This window comes from Petaurus breviceps, unplaced genomic scaffold (assembly GCF_028583685.1).
Source record: "Petaurus breviceps papuanus isolate PSGF00001 unplaced genomic scaffold, PetGlider_PUasm1.0 176, whole genome shotgun sequence".
Lineage (NCBI taxonomy): Eukaryota > Metazoa > Chordata > Mammalia > Diprotodontia > Petauridae > Petaurus > Petaurus breviceps.
In genome coordinates this window covers 2,906,230-2,922,500 of record NW_027185771.1, presented here as the reverse complement: position 1 = coordinate 2,922,500, position 16,271 = coordinate 2,906,230, and the positions used below count along the sequence as shown (strand labels likewise).

The window sequence follows — 16,271 nt, the reverse complement described above, 5'->3', positions numbered from 1 at the left end:
TTTTCAATAGTAGGAAAAATGTCCTAAACATTCAGTTTGTAAGCCAGTTAGTATATGGGAATGAAGCATATGAATTTGGGGCTTGACCCTAGGAGAATGATAGCATCTAGCATGATGAACAGGTGATTTAAAAAAAGTCTTGCTCTGGTCTCAGAGGATGGTTTTTGGGGTGAAGGACTTAGAGCATCAGTTTTTAATCTCATCCATCCTGTCCTTTTTCTTTCCAAATTCAAACACACACACACACACACATCCTCCTAGTCCGTTTTAAAGAGTCGTGGGATGAATTGACAGGGAGATGGCCTTTCTGCTCTTTACCCAGCAATCTAAATATGGAGGCTGTTTTGCTCAGAAATATGTTCCCTCATCCATTTACTCTGTGGTTTAGCAGGAAGTAAGCAGGAAGTCAGCACTGTTGAGAGTCATCAGGTGCCTCCCACTGTTAGCAGACCCTGGACAGAGAAGATGAAGGTCTTTCTGAGGCTCTTCTGCTTCAGGACATCTGTTGTTCACTGACCATCCCCTACCTAGCCCTGCCTCCTTTTCCAGCCTCACCTTTATAGGTGATAGAGGAGAAGCATCGTGATGTTGATGTGCACCCCCCCACCCGTGTCCCTGGCCCCACTGAGCCTGAATTGCTAGGCAGGTTTGATGCAGCAATTAGTGTTGACCTAGACACAAGTACTGAAACCTCAGTTGGCTCAGAATGTCTTCACCCAAGTGACTCAAACCGCTCCTTGCACCCCACACACTCACTATGTTCATCTATTGAATCATTTTCAGAAAAGGAGAAACTTGTCTCTAACCTAGCTGTGCGCACTTTTTGGCTTGTAATTTGCATTGCTGCACCCCCAGCCTATGTTCTGTGCTCCTGAGCTCTTGTCAGTAATGTTCTCATGAGTTTATCGAACTTGTCCAGAAAGCATTAGTAGATCAGAGATGGGTCTGTGCCTCCTCAGGTGTGTCCCTGTTTGCCCAGGAGATATGTCCGGGCTTCTCCTTCATAGATGCATCTTTGTTTACACCCCTAAAATAGATTCAGAACACAGAGAAAGAGAGAGCCTTAATTCTTGCACCTTTTCCCATGTGATTATAGTTTCTTTCCAATACCTTGAGGGAAACTAGAAGGAAGATACTGTACAGAATTAAGGTCCACCTTGCGGGTGCAGCCACAAGCTCTGATGGGCTTTGAGGGGGCCAGCTGATGATGGTGGCTGTGACTTAGTAATCCCCAGCAGGTGCTAGTAATGGGAAGGGGGGCATGTTTACAGTTGGAAATGAGGAAATATTCCTCTGGGATTAGAGAGCAAGTTCCCATTTGAAGTAAGGTCCCTGCATGTCTGAGCTAAAGAGACTTTTTATGACAAAGTGTCTTGAGAAACTTTTGACTATAGCCTTGCACCTTTTACAGGGTTTACCGAAGTAATAATAACTGGCATTTATGTAGCACTTTGAGGCTTGGTTTATGTACCGTGCTGTTTCATGCAGACAATACATAATCTCTGTTGTCCCTATAGAATATTAGTGATAGAACACTAGATAACTATATTATAGAAACAGAAACAAATTCTTCCAGCTGACAGTTTAGCAGATAACTAAATTACATATGACAAGATTCAGTTGAACACTTTGTTAGGTTTTACTGATGGCCAAAGATACAGTTCTGGTTACTGAGATGCAGTTTTTCCTCACATCTGTTGTGTTCAGATGATTCTCTCATTTATAGGGAACATGACTTTATAGATTACATAGTTCCTTTAAAAGTGATATATGTTCTAGATCCTGCTGTTTGTTTTTGTTCTCTCCCCTGTTAGTTCAGGACTCCTGGGCAAGAGGTGACCTTTTATTAACCCTGGACTTGGAGTCAGGAAGGCCTGCGCTCAAGTCTTGCCTCAGATACTTACTAGCTGTGTGGCCCAGAGTAGTAAGTCATATGATCTCTGGGGTAAAACAGGGGGGTTGGACTCTGACCTGTCAAGTCCTTTCCAATTCTAAATCTGTGATTTTAGTGACCACATCACCTCTCAGAGAGACAAATGTCAAATCTAGTTTTCAGTTCCCCAATCACTTACGAAAGAATATTCTCTCTCTCAAGTTATCAGACTTCCAGTGGGCTTCCAATCTGCTATTGTTTGCTAGAAGAACTGTCATGTCTGGTGTTTTTTCTAGCTTATTTTAACCAAGAGAAAATGGTTAAGTTACCACTTTTCATCACATCTTTTTTTTTTTTTTTTTGGTGATTTCCCTGAGGGGAGGGAGCAGGGTAAGCTCTTCCAAAGTATAGTTTCTAAAAATTTGAGGGTTTTGCCCTTGTGGGTATAAGGGTTATATCAGTTTTTATCAGTGAGTTTTAGACCTGTTGAAGATCAAGATTTTTTTTTTTCTTCTGTCCTCTATTTTTAATGTGGAGAGAGTTCTTATTCTTCAGCCTTTTTTCAGGTTGAGCCACAGTGTGTGGGATGTGAAGGGGCTGTGGAAAAGTCAGCTCTTCTACTTTGGGTCTTTTCTCTTCAGGACATTAAAAAAATACAAAATTAAATGTGTAAAAATAACAACTATTTGGTTAGACCTAGGCCAGTTTTTTTGATGTGTGATTAGGGTGAAATTCTTTAAAGTTTACCTTTCTGACAGAAAACTCACTTTAGTTAGTAACTATTATTCCATTTTTAGGGGACTTCTCTTCATGTTTTTTCCAATACCCTCTATCCAGAGGACATGATCTTTTCTTACCCTGACTTACTGTCAGATTGCCTCACTAAGGTAGCTCAGGGGCCAGGGCACCAGGCACCAGAACCGGAGGGCTCCCCGTCATTCGTGTCTAGTTTCTAGTGTCTAGGGAAGAGAGCTGAGAAGACTCTTTTACCTGTTCCAGACAGGTGAGGTTAGTGGGCTGAGAATGAGAAACCTCTTGATTGCTGTGACTAAAAAGCCCGGAAGCCGAGGGACCTTCAAGCTGCTGTGCACACATTGGGCTTTCCTTGCTGGGCTGCTTTGGGCAGGAGACACTTGTCTTAGAAATCACCTTGACACAGTGTTCTGAGATAGGAATATTGTTGTTCCATAGCACATCTCTTCTGATCAGTCATTGGCCAATGCAGTTAACTTGGGATTATTAAAAGAGCGCAAGAGCCCAAATCCATTCCCCAGGTTTCAATCAGTCACTTCTGTTAACTTCCCTCATTGAATCTGACCAGAATTATGGTACATGTAGACAGGTACCATGAGCTATCCTTTCTCTCCCTGCCCCTCCACAGTGGGGAAGTGAAAGTGTAAGGAAGTACACTCAGTGGGTCCAGAGGGGTGAACTTTAGGAAACCTTCCCTGTTTCTATGCTATGTGGGTGTCTGAGGTTAACCTACTATTTCTACTAATGTCACAAAGTCCTTGGCATAGAGGTAGCCTTGGGCTCTGTGACTATGGCAAATGAGCACAGGTTTTGGCCACCTCTGCAAAACTGGAAGTACTTTGACTTTGATGGACCTGGCACCAGATTGTATGACTAAGCTAGTCTGTATAACCTACACACAACCAGCCCAGCTAAGATCAGAGGTCATTTCGAGACCCTTGGCCATCTGGTGGTTTGCTTTCTCTTTTTTGGTTGCTGTGACTTATACAACCATTAATGGAAGAAGGGGTGGTTGATCTAAATTAGTGGAAGGAGCTCCCACACTGAAGAAATTACAATGCCAAAAAAAGTTTTTTGTTCCTTGCTTTTATTTGCTCCATTTCTGGCATTTTTGGGATATGTGTTGGCTTTAAATTCAGACCCTTACTCATCTGCCCTGCATGGAACTCCCTGCAAACAGCCCTTAAGGCCAAATTGAATGTGGTTTTCCCCTTTGCTAATGTCAGTTCTGCCTCCTACAGAACATGGCTTTTACTCCCTTGTCTCGTAGCAGCCGTTTTTGGTTTATGACACAAGATGTAGTAAGAATGCCCAGGGTACACCTGGCCGTGTAACCTTGAGCAAGTTACTTAACCCCTATTGCTTAGGGGTGCCCAGGTGGCTCAGCAAGTAAGAGCACCGGCCCCAGTGTCGGGATGACCTGGGGATCAAATCTGGGCTCAGATACTTAGCATCACACCCAGAAATAACTGGCTGTGTAACCTTGAGCAAGTTACTTAACCCCGATTGCTTTAAAAAAAAAAAGAGAATGCCCAGGGTACAGTGGCCACATGTAGCCATCTGCAACTGATGTTGGGGAGCTACTTAAAGATGGAAAATCATGTCTATAAAATTATTCAGGCTTAAAAGTTGGTAAGGTTTTTATGAAGACCTTTTTTATGAAGTCCTTCTGACTCCAGGTGCCCTTTGGCTAGTAATGACTACTGCTTGCTGAAGCTTCAAATCAGGGTCATCAGATTCCTCTTTGCATCTGTTGTTTAGAAATGTTATCTTTTCTACTGAAACTTAGAATCCAGTGGATTCTGTTGAAAACTCAGGTGCCCTTCATCTCATGTCTTGAGACTGTTCTGGAGTCTACTCTCTTCAGAGGTGATCTGTAGAAACAAAGGTTAGCAGAGCCCAACATCCTTCTCAGAGCTAGCATTTTAATTTCATCACTGCCTTCATTCTTAGTTCCCAGTAAAGACCACCTTATATTTTCATTCTAATGAGTTTCTTCCCCTTCACCCATGTCCTAGTAAGATGTCTCATTGTTGCCTAGAGGTGAACCTGGGTCCTTAAAGGCAACAGGAGCACAACTTTTGGAAAGACTTCAAGTGTATTCTCAGCGATGTTCTGTTGTCCAAAGACAATAACCTTGTTAAATGGGGAAGGGCCTGAGTACCGGAAGGTGATAACCTGAGGGTTTCTTATTGGTTATTTTTTTTGGCTACAATAACTCAAAAATATCATCCATCAAGGTAGGAATGGGTAGTCACCCATTGATGAAAACACAGATCATTTGAAGTACTAAAATATATCTTTTTCCATTTAGTTTACTGAATTCTTGAATATTTTTTTCCATAAATGTTTTCTTGAAAAATATGCTTATATTTATATTTGGAGAATTGTGCATTTATTCCTATGAAATAATAGTATGGTAATAAGATAATTTTCTTGGAGATCAGTATCAGTATTTTGCGAGCAGTTCTAATCACCTGTCATCTGCTTAGACAATAAGCTTGAGAAATTTTGAGTAGATTAGAAATGTTAGTTGTTTGTAACCTCACTTTAATGCTGGTTCCCCCATGTTCATACCACTGAATCTCCACATAGGTGAACATAAATTTTTTTAGAAGCAAATGTCTGAGGTCAAATATGAACTTGGGTCCTCCTGACTCCAGGGCTGGTGCTCTATCCACTGTGCCACCTATAGGCCCTGATATAGGTGAACCGTGTGTTTGAAGATAAAATGAGAGCTGGAATTTTATTTTAAATGGAGTTTAGAATGAGACCCACCATATGACAAATACTGTGCTAAAGCCAAGTTTGCTTTTTTTTTGTTTTTGCTTTTTTGGAAGGGGAAGGCAGGGCAATTGGGGTTAAGTGACTTGCCTGAGGTCACACAGCTAGTTTTTGTGTTAAGTGTCTGAGGTCGGATTTGAACTCAGGTCCTCGACTCCAGGGTGGGTGCTCTATTCACTGTGCCACCTAGCCGCCTCCACCCCTTAAAGCAAAGTTTTAATGTACTTGGAAGGGTAAACTTTTACATTTATTTCAGGCCTTAAAAGTCTGAGTTTCTTCTCAGGAAGAGTTGTCCATGAATATTGAAATTTTCTATGTTAATAAGAAGATAAGACTCTCAACCAAGGCACCCAAATGTTTATTATTTTTCCTGGAATCATCCCTGTAGCTTAGAACCCTTTGCTTTCCATTTTAAATACTTGGATTTATAGACAGTCAGTTTGTGACATAAAAATAAGACCCTATATCTGAATACTCTAAAACTTTTAAAATTTTACTTTAACCTATGAAATCCTGGATGTTCACTGTTCAGTTGGAAGTGCAGTGCTTTATGTAGGTGAAATATCTTTCCACATACATGGTGATTTTTGTATAGCATGTAGATTGCTAGGGCACCTTCCCTAGATTTACACCCCTGTAATAAAGGATACCCATTCTCTAGGTATGGGTATTCAGTATCCATGTAACAAAGGCTATGCAATCTCCTCCACCTAGGGGGTACTCCCAGTTGCTCCCCTGGATTAGATATCCTGGGGAAAATGGTTTTATTGGACTTGGTTCGCTAAATGGTTGTTAATTCTGGAAACCCTATGGAGCTCTTAGGGCCATATAAAAGGATTTTATCACCACACAGGAATAGGGGCAGACTCTGAGCTTTGAAAGTAGAAAGGAAACAACTTGGTGCAGTGTCTTCTCATTCCTTCTCAAGGGAATGCCCTCATGGCCCAGCCTCTAGGGAAGCTGGCTAAGGATTACTTTCATAGGGCCAACTTGTGGATATTGGTAAGAAAATTATATTGGATTATTTGAATTTGGCATGAAAGTAATAGAAATTTTTGTTTGTTTTGGGGTTTGTGTTTCTTTTAGCTTTTTGGAGGGGGGAAGGTGGGGCAATTGGGGTTAAGTGACTTGCCCAAGGTTACACGGCTAGTTTTTTGTGTTAAATGTCTGAGGCCAGATTTGAACTCAGGTCCTCCTTACTCCAGGGTTGGTGTTCTATTCACTCTGCCACCTAGCTGCCCCAGCAGTAGAATTTTAGAGATGGAAGGGGCTTTAGAGGTCATCTAACATAACCTCCTCATTTTACAGATGAGTAAAGAGGAAAGTTAAAAGACTTGGATTTAGGGGCGGCTAGGTGGTGCAGTGAATAGAGCACCAGCCCTGGAGTCAGGAGGACCTGAGTTCAAATCTGGCCTCAGACACTTAACACACACACACACACACAAACTAGCCACGTGACCTTGGGCAAGTCACTTAACCCCAATTGCCCCTCCAAAAGCAAAAACAAACAAAAAAAAGACTTTGATTTAAAGGTGTTAGACATAGTTCCTGTTATAGGCAGCTTTCCAAAAAGGCCACTTAGTTATTTGAAATCTTTCAATTCACCCAGACCATATGTAGTATCTTTATTTCCCAGAGTTTTAAAAATCATTGCAGTGTGTTAACGAAGCTACAGCTTTATTAAAGGCCTGATCTTCTCTTTAAGATTTGGAAACGAATTTTTTTTTCCTACTTAAAATCACAGTACGTTTGTGATGGGGTTTTGTTAACTCTTGATCATAGTTACATCCAAAATTCCATTGAGAGCAATAAGAAAACTTGCAAAGGAATCCCTTGATCTGTCGAATGCTGACAACACTCTTTCAGATTTTGGTTTGCTGCTAGCACTTCAGTTTCTACTCTCTGTACCACAGATCAGGCAGCCCTAAGGTTTACTAAAGTCACTGTGTTCTGCTCCCTGAAAATCTTGTATGTAAATTGAAATCAGGGGATGGTCATAACTAGCCGGGTTTGCCTCTATGGCCAAAGGTATATATTAAAGTGACATTTAGGGTTTCCTTTTAAAATCCATTAGGTTGAACATCAGAGCTTTGGAAGTGATTGTGTAGATTGGGAAATGACATTTGAAGGTAGACATATGTGTTAGTAGAATCATTTAAGGACCAAATGTCTTGCACTTTATTTTATTTTGCAAAATTAAAAATAACTTATTTGGCTTCTTTCCAAGCTTGGCTGAGGGACTTGGCTTCTAACAGCACTGCCTTAAACAACTCTTTCATTGTAGTTGATTAAAAGTGGGGCCACTGTAGCCTGGCATTTACTTGGCTGTGAGTATCCTTAAGGGAGAGCAAATTTTTTTCCCTACCTTCTTTTTACTGTACTCTGTTAGGTAAGATTGTGTCTTATCTTCTGGGTAGATGGTTATGATCAAAATAAGGGCATTCTGAGGTGCTTTTGGTGTAAAAAAATGTACCGTATGTGTTTCTAAACATTAGTTAGGAAGTAGCTTAATAGTTTAATCAAAATTTCTAGCCTTAGGTCCCTTCCTTCAGGTTTTATAGGCCATATTTGAAGAGCAGAAAAATCCCCAGCACTGTCCATGTCTCAGGAATTTTTAACCATAATTACAGGGAAAAAATTAATGTTCAAAGTTTGAATCCTAGAGAAGGCTCTTGTATAGGTAGCATATCTTTTACCCTCATAGTTCTCTAGTTGAGTGCTGCAGTGTATACTTTATCCTTTGATGCCTTTGGCCAGTGTTCAAAATTTCCAGTGAAGCATCTTGTTTCATAGCCCCTTTGTAAATCTCTTCTGCCAAGCATCAGTATATGTCTGTGGAGAAAAATACCAATGTAACTGTTACATAGCTTGAGTATGAGAGACCATGGCCATTTCCCAGTGCAGCCAGATCATGTGTTCCTGCTGTTTAGAAATCTGAAAAGTTAAGTATCAGGCAGCATTATAGGTGATGAGTTTAAAACAGTTCTCAAAATTGAGGCTGCGGAGTTTTCATTAGAGGTATGTACATCATTCCACAATGTGCCCAATGGCCATGGATCCAAAGACCCTTAGTGTCATCTTAGTTAAAAAGGTCCATTGAACATTTTTAGCTTTTTTTTTTTGCAGCTTAATTTCTTTCTGGTCCTAAGGAAAGGCTTAGATTAATTTGCATGGAATCAAGACTGAAACTTCATTCCAGAAGTATTTGTGGGTCTATATAGGTTTGCTAGGAAGTCTTTCACTAATTTGTTGTCAGAAACTTACAGACTCCACACATGGAGGAAGGACCTTTTATTTGTGAATTGTTGCCCACTGCCAGTTGTCATCCAGACTTTTTGTGTAATAGCCTTTGTTTTTGGAATTACCTGCCACTTGAAAATAAAATTAGCAGGATTTTTGGGTTACATAAAATAATGAGTTTTAGGTGAATGTTCACCTTCCCTATTTTCATTTCCATGTGTGTGGTAGCCACATAAGTTGTATAGTCCTTGGTCATAGTTGTAGTATGCATTTAAAAACATCAAAAGATAGTCAGTTTCCTCTAGGAATAATAGTCATGGTATTCCCATTATGTGGAGTATTGTATAACTAGCCATTGTATTTTAGAGGAAATTTTAAAATTTTGATCTGTGTTTCTAGAACATACAGTCTTAGCAAACCAAACTGGGTTAGGTAACCTAGTGGGAACCTGAGGCCATGTCTCTGTAGTTGTTATCGCCACGTTCCCCTCATCTTCTACACTTACTCATGAGAAATTTTAAATGAAGTTTTGTCTAGTTCTAAAACTGGTCTGAACAAAGTACAGTTTGAATTTATGTTTCAGTTTCTAGTTTTAAATAAGCAGTGCTAACCATATTTCTTTTTTTCTTTTTGTTTTTTTGTTCACATCTCCAGAATTCAAGTTCATTATACAAAAGGTACAGTATTACTTTAACAAACTTCCTTGTATTTTGCAAGCAAAGTCTTAATGGAGAGCTCCATTTATAGTGATAATAAGTATATATTTTCTATAATTTGATAATAAGGTTACAGCTTTGAAAAATCTTGCTTTTCATTTATTTATTTATTAATTTTTGTCTTTTGGAGGGCAATTGGGGTTAAGTAACTTGCCCGAGGTTACCTGGCTAGTTCTTTTGTGTGGGTGTTAAGTGTCTGAGGCTGGAACCGAACTCGGGTCCTCCTGAATCCGGGCAGGCGCTTTACTCACTGCGCCACCTAACCACCCAAAATCTTACTTTTTAAAATGGAGATTCCCACGTGGTTAACAAGTTTAGATTGTCTGTCATACTTTTAGACTTCTTTTCTGCCTTGCATACATAAAGCTAGTATTCCTCCTGTCTCATGTTTGTTCGCTGAGACAAGAAAAAAACATTAATTGAATCTGTTAGGACCCACTTTTAAAGGCTTTCCAAGTTATTCAGCCTCATTGGCTACATAGATCTCAAGTGGAGGCCAGCTGGGCCATGTGGAGCCTTCAGGACCTGGATGGTGACTCTTATGACCTTGAGGTCCTTTAAAAAGAAATATTCTCCTTTTAAGCAGTTTCATTCTAGTTTTGAAACTTCTACAGAAAAATCCAGACAGTACCTTTGGCTGAATGTTTATGCCTTTCCGCAGTCGTTTTCTTGTAGTGTTTTCTAGATTTACATAACATGTTAGAGAATATCCTTCTGTAGAAATCTTAATTGTAACTAAATTTGGCACGATGCTCTGGCAGTTCTAAATGTCAATTCAGTATTTACTAACATCTTGTTGTTTAGCAGCTAGTATTTCCCATTTTTTTGCCTAGAAAAAAGTGTGCTGATTGTGCAGAACAGTTTGGGTCAACATATCTGACTTGGTTGCATTTTGTTCGTTTTTTTTTTTTCTCTAGCTGCTGGTCAAATTGGATCATACCTGTCGTGGGGGCTGCCCTCTTAGCTATCATGTATCGTTTTTACATGGCGGAGAGCAAGTTGTCCTGAGCCATCCTCTTTGGAACCTGGAAAGTGAACATGCTATAGAGAGAGAGAAAATATGCAGTCCTGCTCTGGTAGGACTGCTGATTCCTTAATCCTGCCAATTTTACTGTTCCCCTTCTAAGTCCAGATGGGCATGCCTACTGTCCACCTCTGAACTGGGCCAGTGGGCCTCCTCATACAGTTGCAATGCCTTACTTTACAGAGGCTTCATCACTGTCTACCATTCCATTCTCTAGCTCGTTTTTCCTTCCTGAAGTTTTTGTAAATAACTCTTCATTCCACAATTTTCTGTCAACCAGTTCAGGGAGGTGGAGAAGTCATTTGAATGTGTATATGTAAAACAGTCCTGTGCATTTACAAAAAAAATACTGTCTGTTTCCAGTGTCTTTCAATAAAAATGTCTGCTCTGGCCCTTTGAGCTTAGAGCATTCCCAAAAGAAGGGCAGCAGAATACCTCCCTTTGAGGATGAGAAAATGTCTATTCTTTTTTCTCTCTATACTGGTAGCTACTTTTAAACAAATACCAACTTTTAAAAATTACAATTTAACTTAATGCCATTAGTTTTGTTATTTCTGTGTTATTTATCTCCAGTAGAAGTGCAAAGCTACTGTTACCTAGAACACAACTTTCGAAGTTGTCATTTTTGAATATAACGTTTTATCCTCACTTCCCCATAAGAATAACACTTGACCTCTGTGGTCCCCATTTCTTCTTTTTTTAAAGTGGTGTTTGGAATAAGCTAGTCTCTCCTTTAGTGAATGAGTGGAGTCATTTAGGCTGTGATGAGTTCATAGGAGCCCGGAGGGAGAACTGGGTATGGAGGTGGGAAGGAGTGACCGTGGATTTGGATGAAAAAGTTTCTCAGGTACCTCTCTAGGCAAGTGATTTGAAGAAACAGTCACCATTCCTATAGCTTGGTCCTTTTTTTTATTTTGGTCTATTAAAAAACAGCATATTTAAGTTCAGAGTAAGCCTGGTGAGCTTTCTCGGGGTATTGGTTTAATTTAGTGGATTTTGGAGAGATTCTAATTACTTAAGATACTGTGCCTACAAATGTATCCATGACATTTGGGATGAGAGATAGTTGGTACAATAATATGGCATTTGTGGGTGGGATAAATAAGAGAAAATGTGTGTTTATGCTTCTCTCTTTCACCTCTGTGGCTCCCAGGTGTTTGTGACTATTCCTGTTGGAATGTACTAGAATAAAAGAGACATCCTGTGGTTTTTCTTGGCATGGCTGTTTTTACCTATTGCTTACTCACAGTACTTCCTAGGAGCAGACTGTCCCATACCCTAGGACTTTCTCCTTTCTACCTTTGTGCACAGTACACTGACTGGATGATTCCCACCTGTCCTTTGAGAATCTCCTAACTCTCTGAATGTAGGTAAAGGACCAGTGCCTCATCGAGCAGAGAAGCACCACCAGCTCTGCCCATTTACTCCTCCCCCCTTCTTCACTCTGCCAGGGACCTGACGAGACAGGAAACTGCTTAGCAAACCTGTGTCTGCCCATGCAAACTGTTTAATAAAAAGTTCAACCGAGGTCTCGTATCCTCTGATTTAGCAGATGAGTGAATACAGAATTCATCAAATAGTATTCATAAACTTTTATATGAACATATGGTTACTGCATGCTGGATGCCAAAAAGGGTTTCTGGAAGAAATTTTACGGATTTCTGGGATATGTACGATGCAGCCTTTCTTTTGGAAAGTGTATTGGTATCTATTGCAGCCCCCCTACTTTAAGATGTGAGCTTTATACAGGTTGAAAAAAATCTTTCAATTGCTCTTTGTAAAGGAACCTTAGCCATTGATGACTCTTAATTGTGTAGGATGAGAATACCTTGAGTAAAGGGATTGGCAACAATTAATGAAGATAAATTGGTTTATCTGGAAATGTAGGGAGGTAGGTGAGGCCTTGTGGTTTTGGGGGGAGAGTGGGGAGAGGGAAACATTCAAAGTAAAATGAAGCTGGAAGATAACCCAAATACATCAGAGAAGTACCTTGGCATCATCCAAAGTTGAATGCAAACCAGCTGGGTTCTAGGGGACTTTGTAAAACTGTCCTCAAAGAAAATGGTGTTTTGATATTTTAGGGTAAAACAATAATGTGTTTTTATATTTTGTCCTGGACATCTTCTCCTGTTTGCATCTGGAATTGTTCTTCCCTTAAGCCAGATGAAAATTCTTTGGTCTCATCTCTACCACACATAAAACCCACCCAGACTTTGAGTTCCTTTTTGTACCCAGATTGCTCATAGGATGTCTTTAGTTATATTATTAAAACTGCCCTTATGTATATTTGCTACTATACTATATTGCAAACCCCTGTTAAGTTACCTCTCTAGCAGGAGAGCCCATAACATTGGTTGCACACTAGCATCTTTCTGATTAATTTGAGCAACAAAGATGACCCAGTTAACTACATTTCTGCTGTAAATAAAAGCCAGAATACGCATCAATTTCAGTATCATTGGATAGATAGCAAAAGCTGGTCTACAGTATCTGAAATAATTCCCCACCGGCTCCCAGTGCTCATTGGCACAGGTCTCAGGGGTATTTTCTTGTTTATTTTGGAAGAAAGTTAGCTCTCCTGCACTACACTGAGTCAGAAGCATAATGTCTAGGGAACAAATCTAGAAAAGAGGTGGGGGGAGCTTGTGCCACCAAGAATACGCTGTTGACTGTGACAGTTGGTGAGTCTTTGTGCCAGCTCCCTAGCATTCCATCATCCTACCCCTGGAGGAATTGGTTTCATTGACTTCTGTACTTGTCAAGAGAAGGAGGTGGTAGAAACAAAGGTAGTATTGTGTTTCTCAGGGGAATAACTTCACCAGAAACAAAATCCACTGGACCTATAATTCCAACCTCTGGAGTTGGTTCCTTTAGCAGAGGTCATAGAAGTAAGTATTGTGAAATAAGATCATTGTTGAGTTTCTGTTCACTCGCGAATATTCCTATTCAGTTGTGGGGTAATGAAAAATATTTTACAGGCCAAGTATGTCATCACAACACTTCGTGCTTCAAATCTGAGGTGATGCCTATCCAATTTAAATTCCATTTTAGGAGATGGAGATGACACAGGGAGAAAATTAATACCTTCTCCTACTCTGCTAGGGCAAGAGGTAGTCAATCTCGACTTGTCCCAACAAGAATTGGATCTGTCCAACTGTCTTCCTCTGTAGTTGCCCAGCATGACAAAACCATTGGAGAGGTTAGCCGGATTTGGCTGTCTTAACTCCACAAGAGCTAGGGTTGGAATGTGCGGGGGTGATGCAGTGTAGAAATGTTTCTCCAATTACCTGCTATGTTCTGGGTTTGGCACCTTATTCCTTCCTTAACTAGCGACTTTGTTTTCAGCACACATGTCTTAAATTTGCCCAGTTTGGGAGAAGTACTGGTATAATTTAAGTTGCCTTTCTTTATATCATACATCCCTGACTGACAGTAAATGTGTGACATTAGCATCCCTGTTGTGTATTCAGTAATGCAGAGTGTTTACTTTTTAAATTTCGGAATTTTTTACACAAAGATCTTTGTCTATTTCTAATGGGATGTACAGACTGTGAATGTTTCTTAGAGTGGACACACAATAAAGATACTGTTTTCTTTTCTTGACTTGGTGACAGTTCTTTAAACATTAAACTCAGGAGTCTGTTAGATTTTTTTTTTTATTCTTAGGTGTTTTAGGAGACCATTTGAGTCCTGTGAATATCCGCTGTGGCTATGCTGAAATTTCTGTTTAATGTGACTACTGATTTCAGACTGTTCTTAAGAATTTCTGTTGTGACTCACAGCCTGAAGGAAATGCCTCTCTCAATGTACACAAAAGATGGAGGAAACTTCAAAGACTTTTGGACAATATTAATGTAAACCAAATGTGGAAATCAGTCTTTTAAAGTGAAAACATTATAAGGTAATAGTATTTTCTTTGTAAAGATGACCAAGCAAGATGCTTTGGGGGAAATTTCAGTTCTGAGGTTAAAGTTATAGTAATTATAAAATCAAAATAAGGAAGCTAGAGTCCTTTAACTGTTTTTGACTTTTTAATACTGAGATGAGAATCTTGTGAAACTGCTGATTATACTCATTAACACAGTGATTTTTCCCACCATTTGAATCCAGGACCTTTTCTTCCATTAAGTCTCACAGCCATGTACAGTGGGAACAATATGACCCTTGGTCTGATAAAACCTGGGCTCTAGGTTCAGCTATTTACTCCCTTAATGCCACTGAGCCTTCTTTTCCTCATGGGCCAGACTAAGCTAAAAACTACACAGCTTACCTCACTGCATTGTAGTAAAGTCCTTTGTAACTGAAAAAAGCATCATATTTTTTAAAAGGTCACATTTTAGTGATTAGATTTTTTGCTTATAGTTCTTCATGGCTTTCAGAGCACTTGACATGCATTAATCAATCTTTGAATTAACTCAGAGGGATGGATACTAGGTATATTATTGTCTCCAATTTACAGATGGGAAAACTGAAGTGGAGAGAGGTTCATTGCTTTGCTTGTGGTCACGTGGTTTCAAAGGTGAAATTTGAATCCATCCAACTCCCACGTCCAGCACTTTGTTCACAAAGTGTCTAACTTACCTAAATCACCTGTACTGGCAGAAAGAGTGAAAGACTAAGGATGCCATGTTCTCTTTTCATTGCCAAAAGGAGATGGAATGAGTTCTAGAATGGAAATGAATTCTGGATTTGGAGTTGGAGCAACTGGATTCAAATCCTGTCTCTGCAAATTATTGGCTCCCCAAGCCTCAGTCTTCTACTTGTAAATAAAGATGGCAGTAAATGAACCTGTAAGTGCTGTAGAAATGGGTACTTTTGGTGGTAATCAGGTATTTTCTGATAATTGATGCATCCATCAATGATCACAAGGTATTAGGGTCTACCCTTACTGGTACTTCCTTGCAGGGTGGTAACTTATTCAACCATGTGTTCAGTGTGGCATGCTAAGCTCCCATAATAAGGCCAGCTAAGTAAACAAAACATGAGTTAGAGAACAGGAATGCTAACCTAGGCCCAGCCTACAAAGTTTTGCTGATCTTCATTGGGTATTAATTATTTTCTCTATGCACCATTTGTTTCCACATCAGGTTAACTACTTACATTTCAATTTCATGTGTACCAATGTCTGTTTTAAAAGCTGATTTATTTTGTAGATGATTTTTAAGTGAAAAAAAAAATAAAGCCCTACTTGAAAAAATATACATCTTCTTAAATGACTCCTTGGAGAAACTTGTGATAGAACTTAATGCTCGCTATACAGAATTTGATTTTGAAATCTTATCAGATCACATTTCTTGCTGTCTCACTGGGTGGGGGAGAGGTGGAAGGGAGGGAGAGAATTTGAAATTTATTTAAAAAGAAAAGAATGTTAAAAATAAATTTTTTTGTTTTAGATACTAAAACTTAAATGTATATCAAGAAAAGAAAAAGAAACAAATATAAAATAAAGAAAAAACATGTCACGTGTGCAGCAGAACATAGGAGAGGATTCAGAATATATAACAATAACTTATTTCAAGAAAGCTTATATATTAGTACTATGCCTTATGTTAATAAGTTTATTTTTTAAAAGAAATCAGATATTTCTTAGGGTTTCAGTAAAACTACCTCCTTAAAAAGGTGGGGAGGAAAGAAGGTTAGGAATCTTGATAACAGCTAGAGTAAAATAAAAATTTGGTTTGTTTAACCAGGAGAAATTGGCAGTCCTTGAATTAAAGTTTTTTCATACTCATGTGGAATGGGATTTACCTTGTACTCTAAAAGGTCTTGTTCAGTGCCACTGACTTGTACATTATTAAAGAAATATTAAGAGACCAATGAAACTATTTTTAAAAGGGTCATCTTGTTCTGGGTTGATAACTCCTACAGATTATGTGGAAAT

The 16,271-nt window shown here is 39.4% G+C and overlaps 1 protein-coding gene and 1 long non-coding RNA gene across 2 annotated transcripts in view; one reads left to right on the top strand and one right to left on the bottom strand.

Annotated features, from left to right (window-relative positions):
- Positions 1-13,993, top strand: part of CYB5B (cytochrome b5 type B) — a 48,059-nt gene extending 34,066 nt beyond the window's left edge. The window contains exons 4-5 of the mRNA XM_069085477.1: positions 9,305-9,327; positions 10,284-13,993. Of these exons, the coding sequence (XP_068941578.1) occupies positions 9,305-9,327; positions 10,284-10,374 (114 nt within the window). The 3' untranslated portion in view covers positions 10,375-13,993. The remainder of the gene's footprint in view (positions 1-9,304; positions 9,328-10,283) is intronic.
- Positions 7,784-16,271, bottom strand: part of LOC138159266 (uncharacterized) — a 64,751-nt gene continuing 56,263 nt past the window's right edge. Inside the window, exon 3 of the long non-coding RNA XR_011167856.1 lies at positions 7,784-8,242. This is a non-coding gene — a long non-coding RNA (uncharacterized lncRNA). The remainder of the gene's footprint in view (positions 8,243-16,271) is intronic.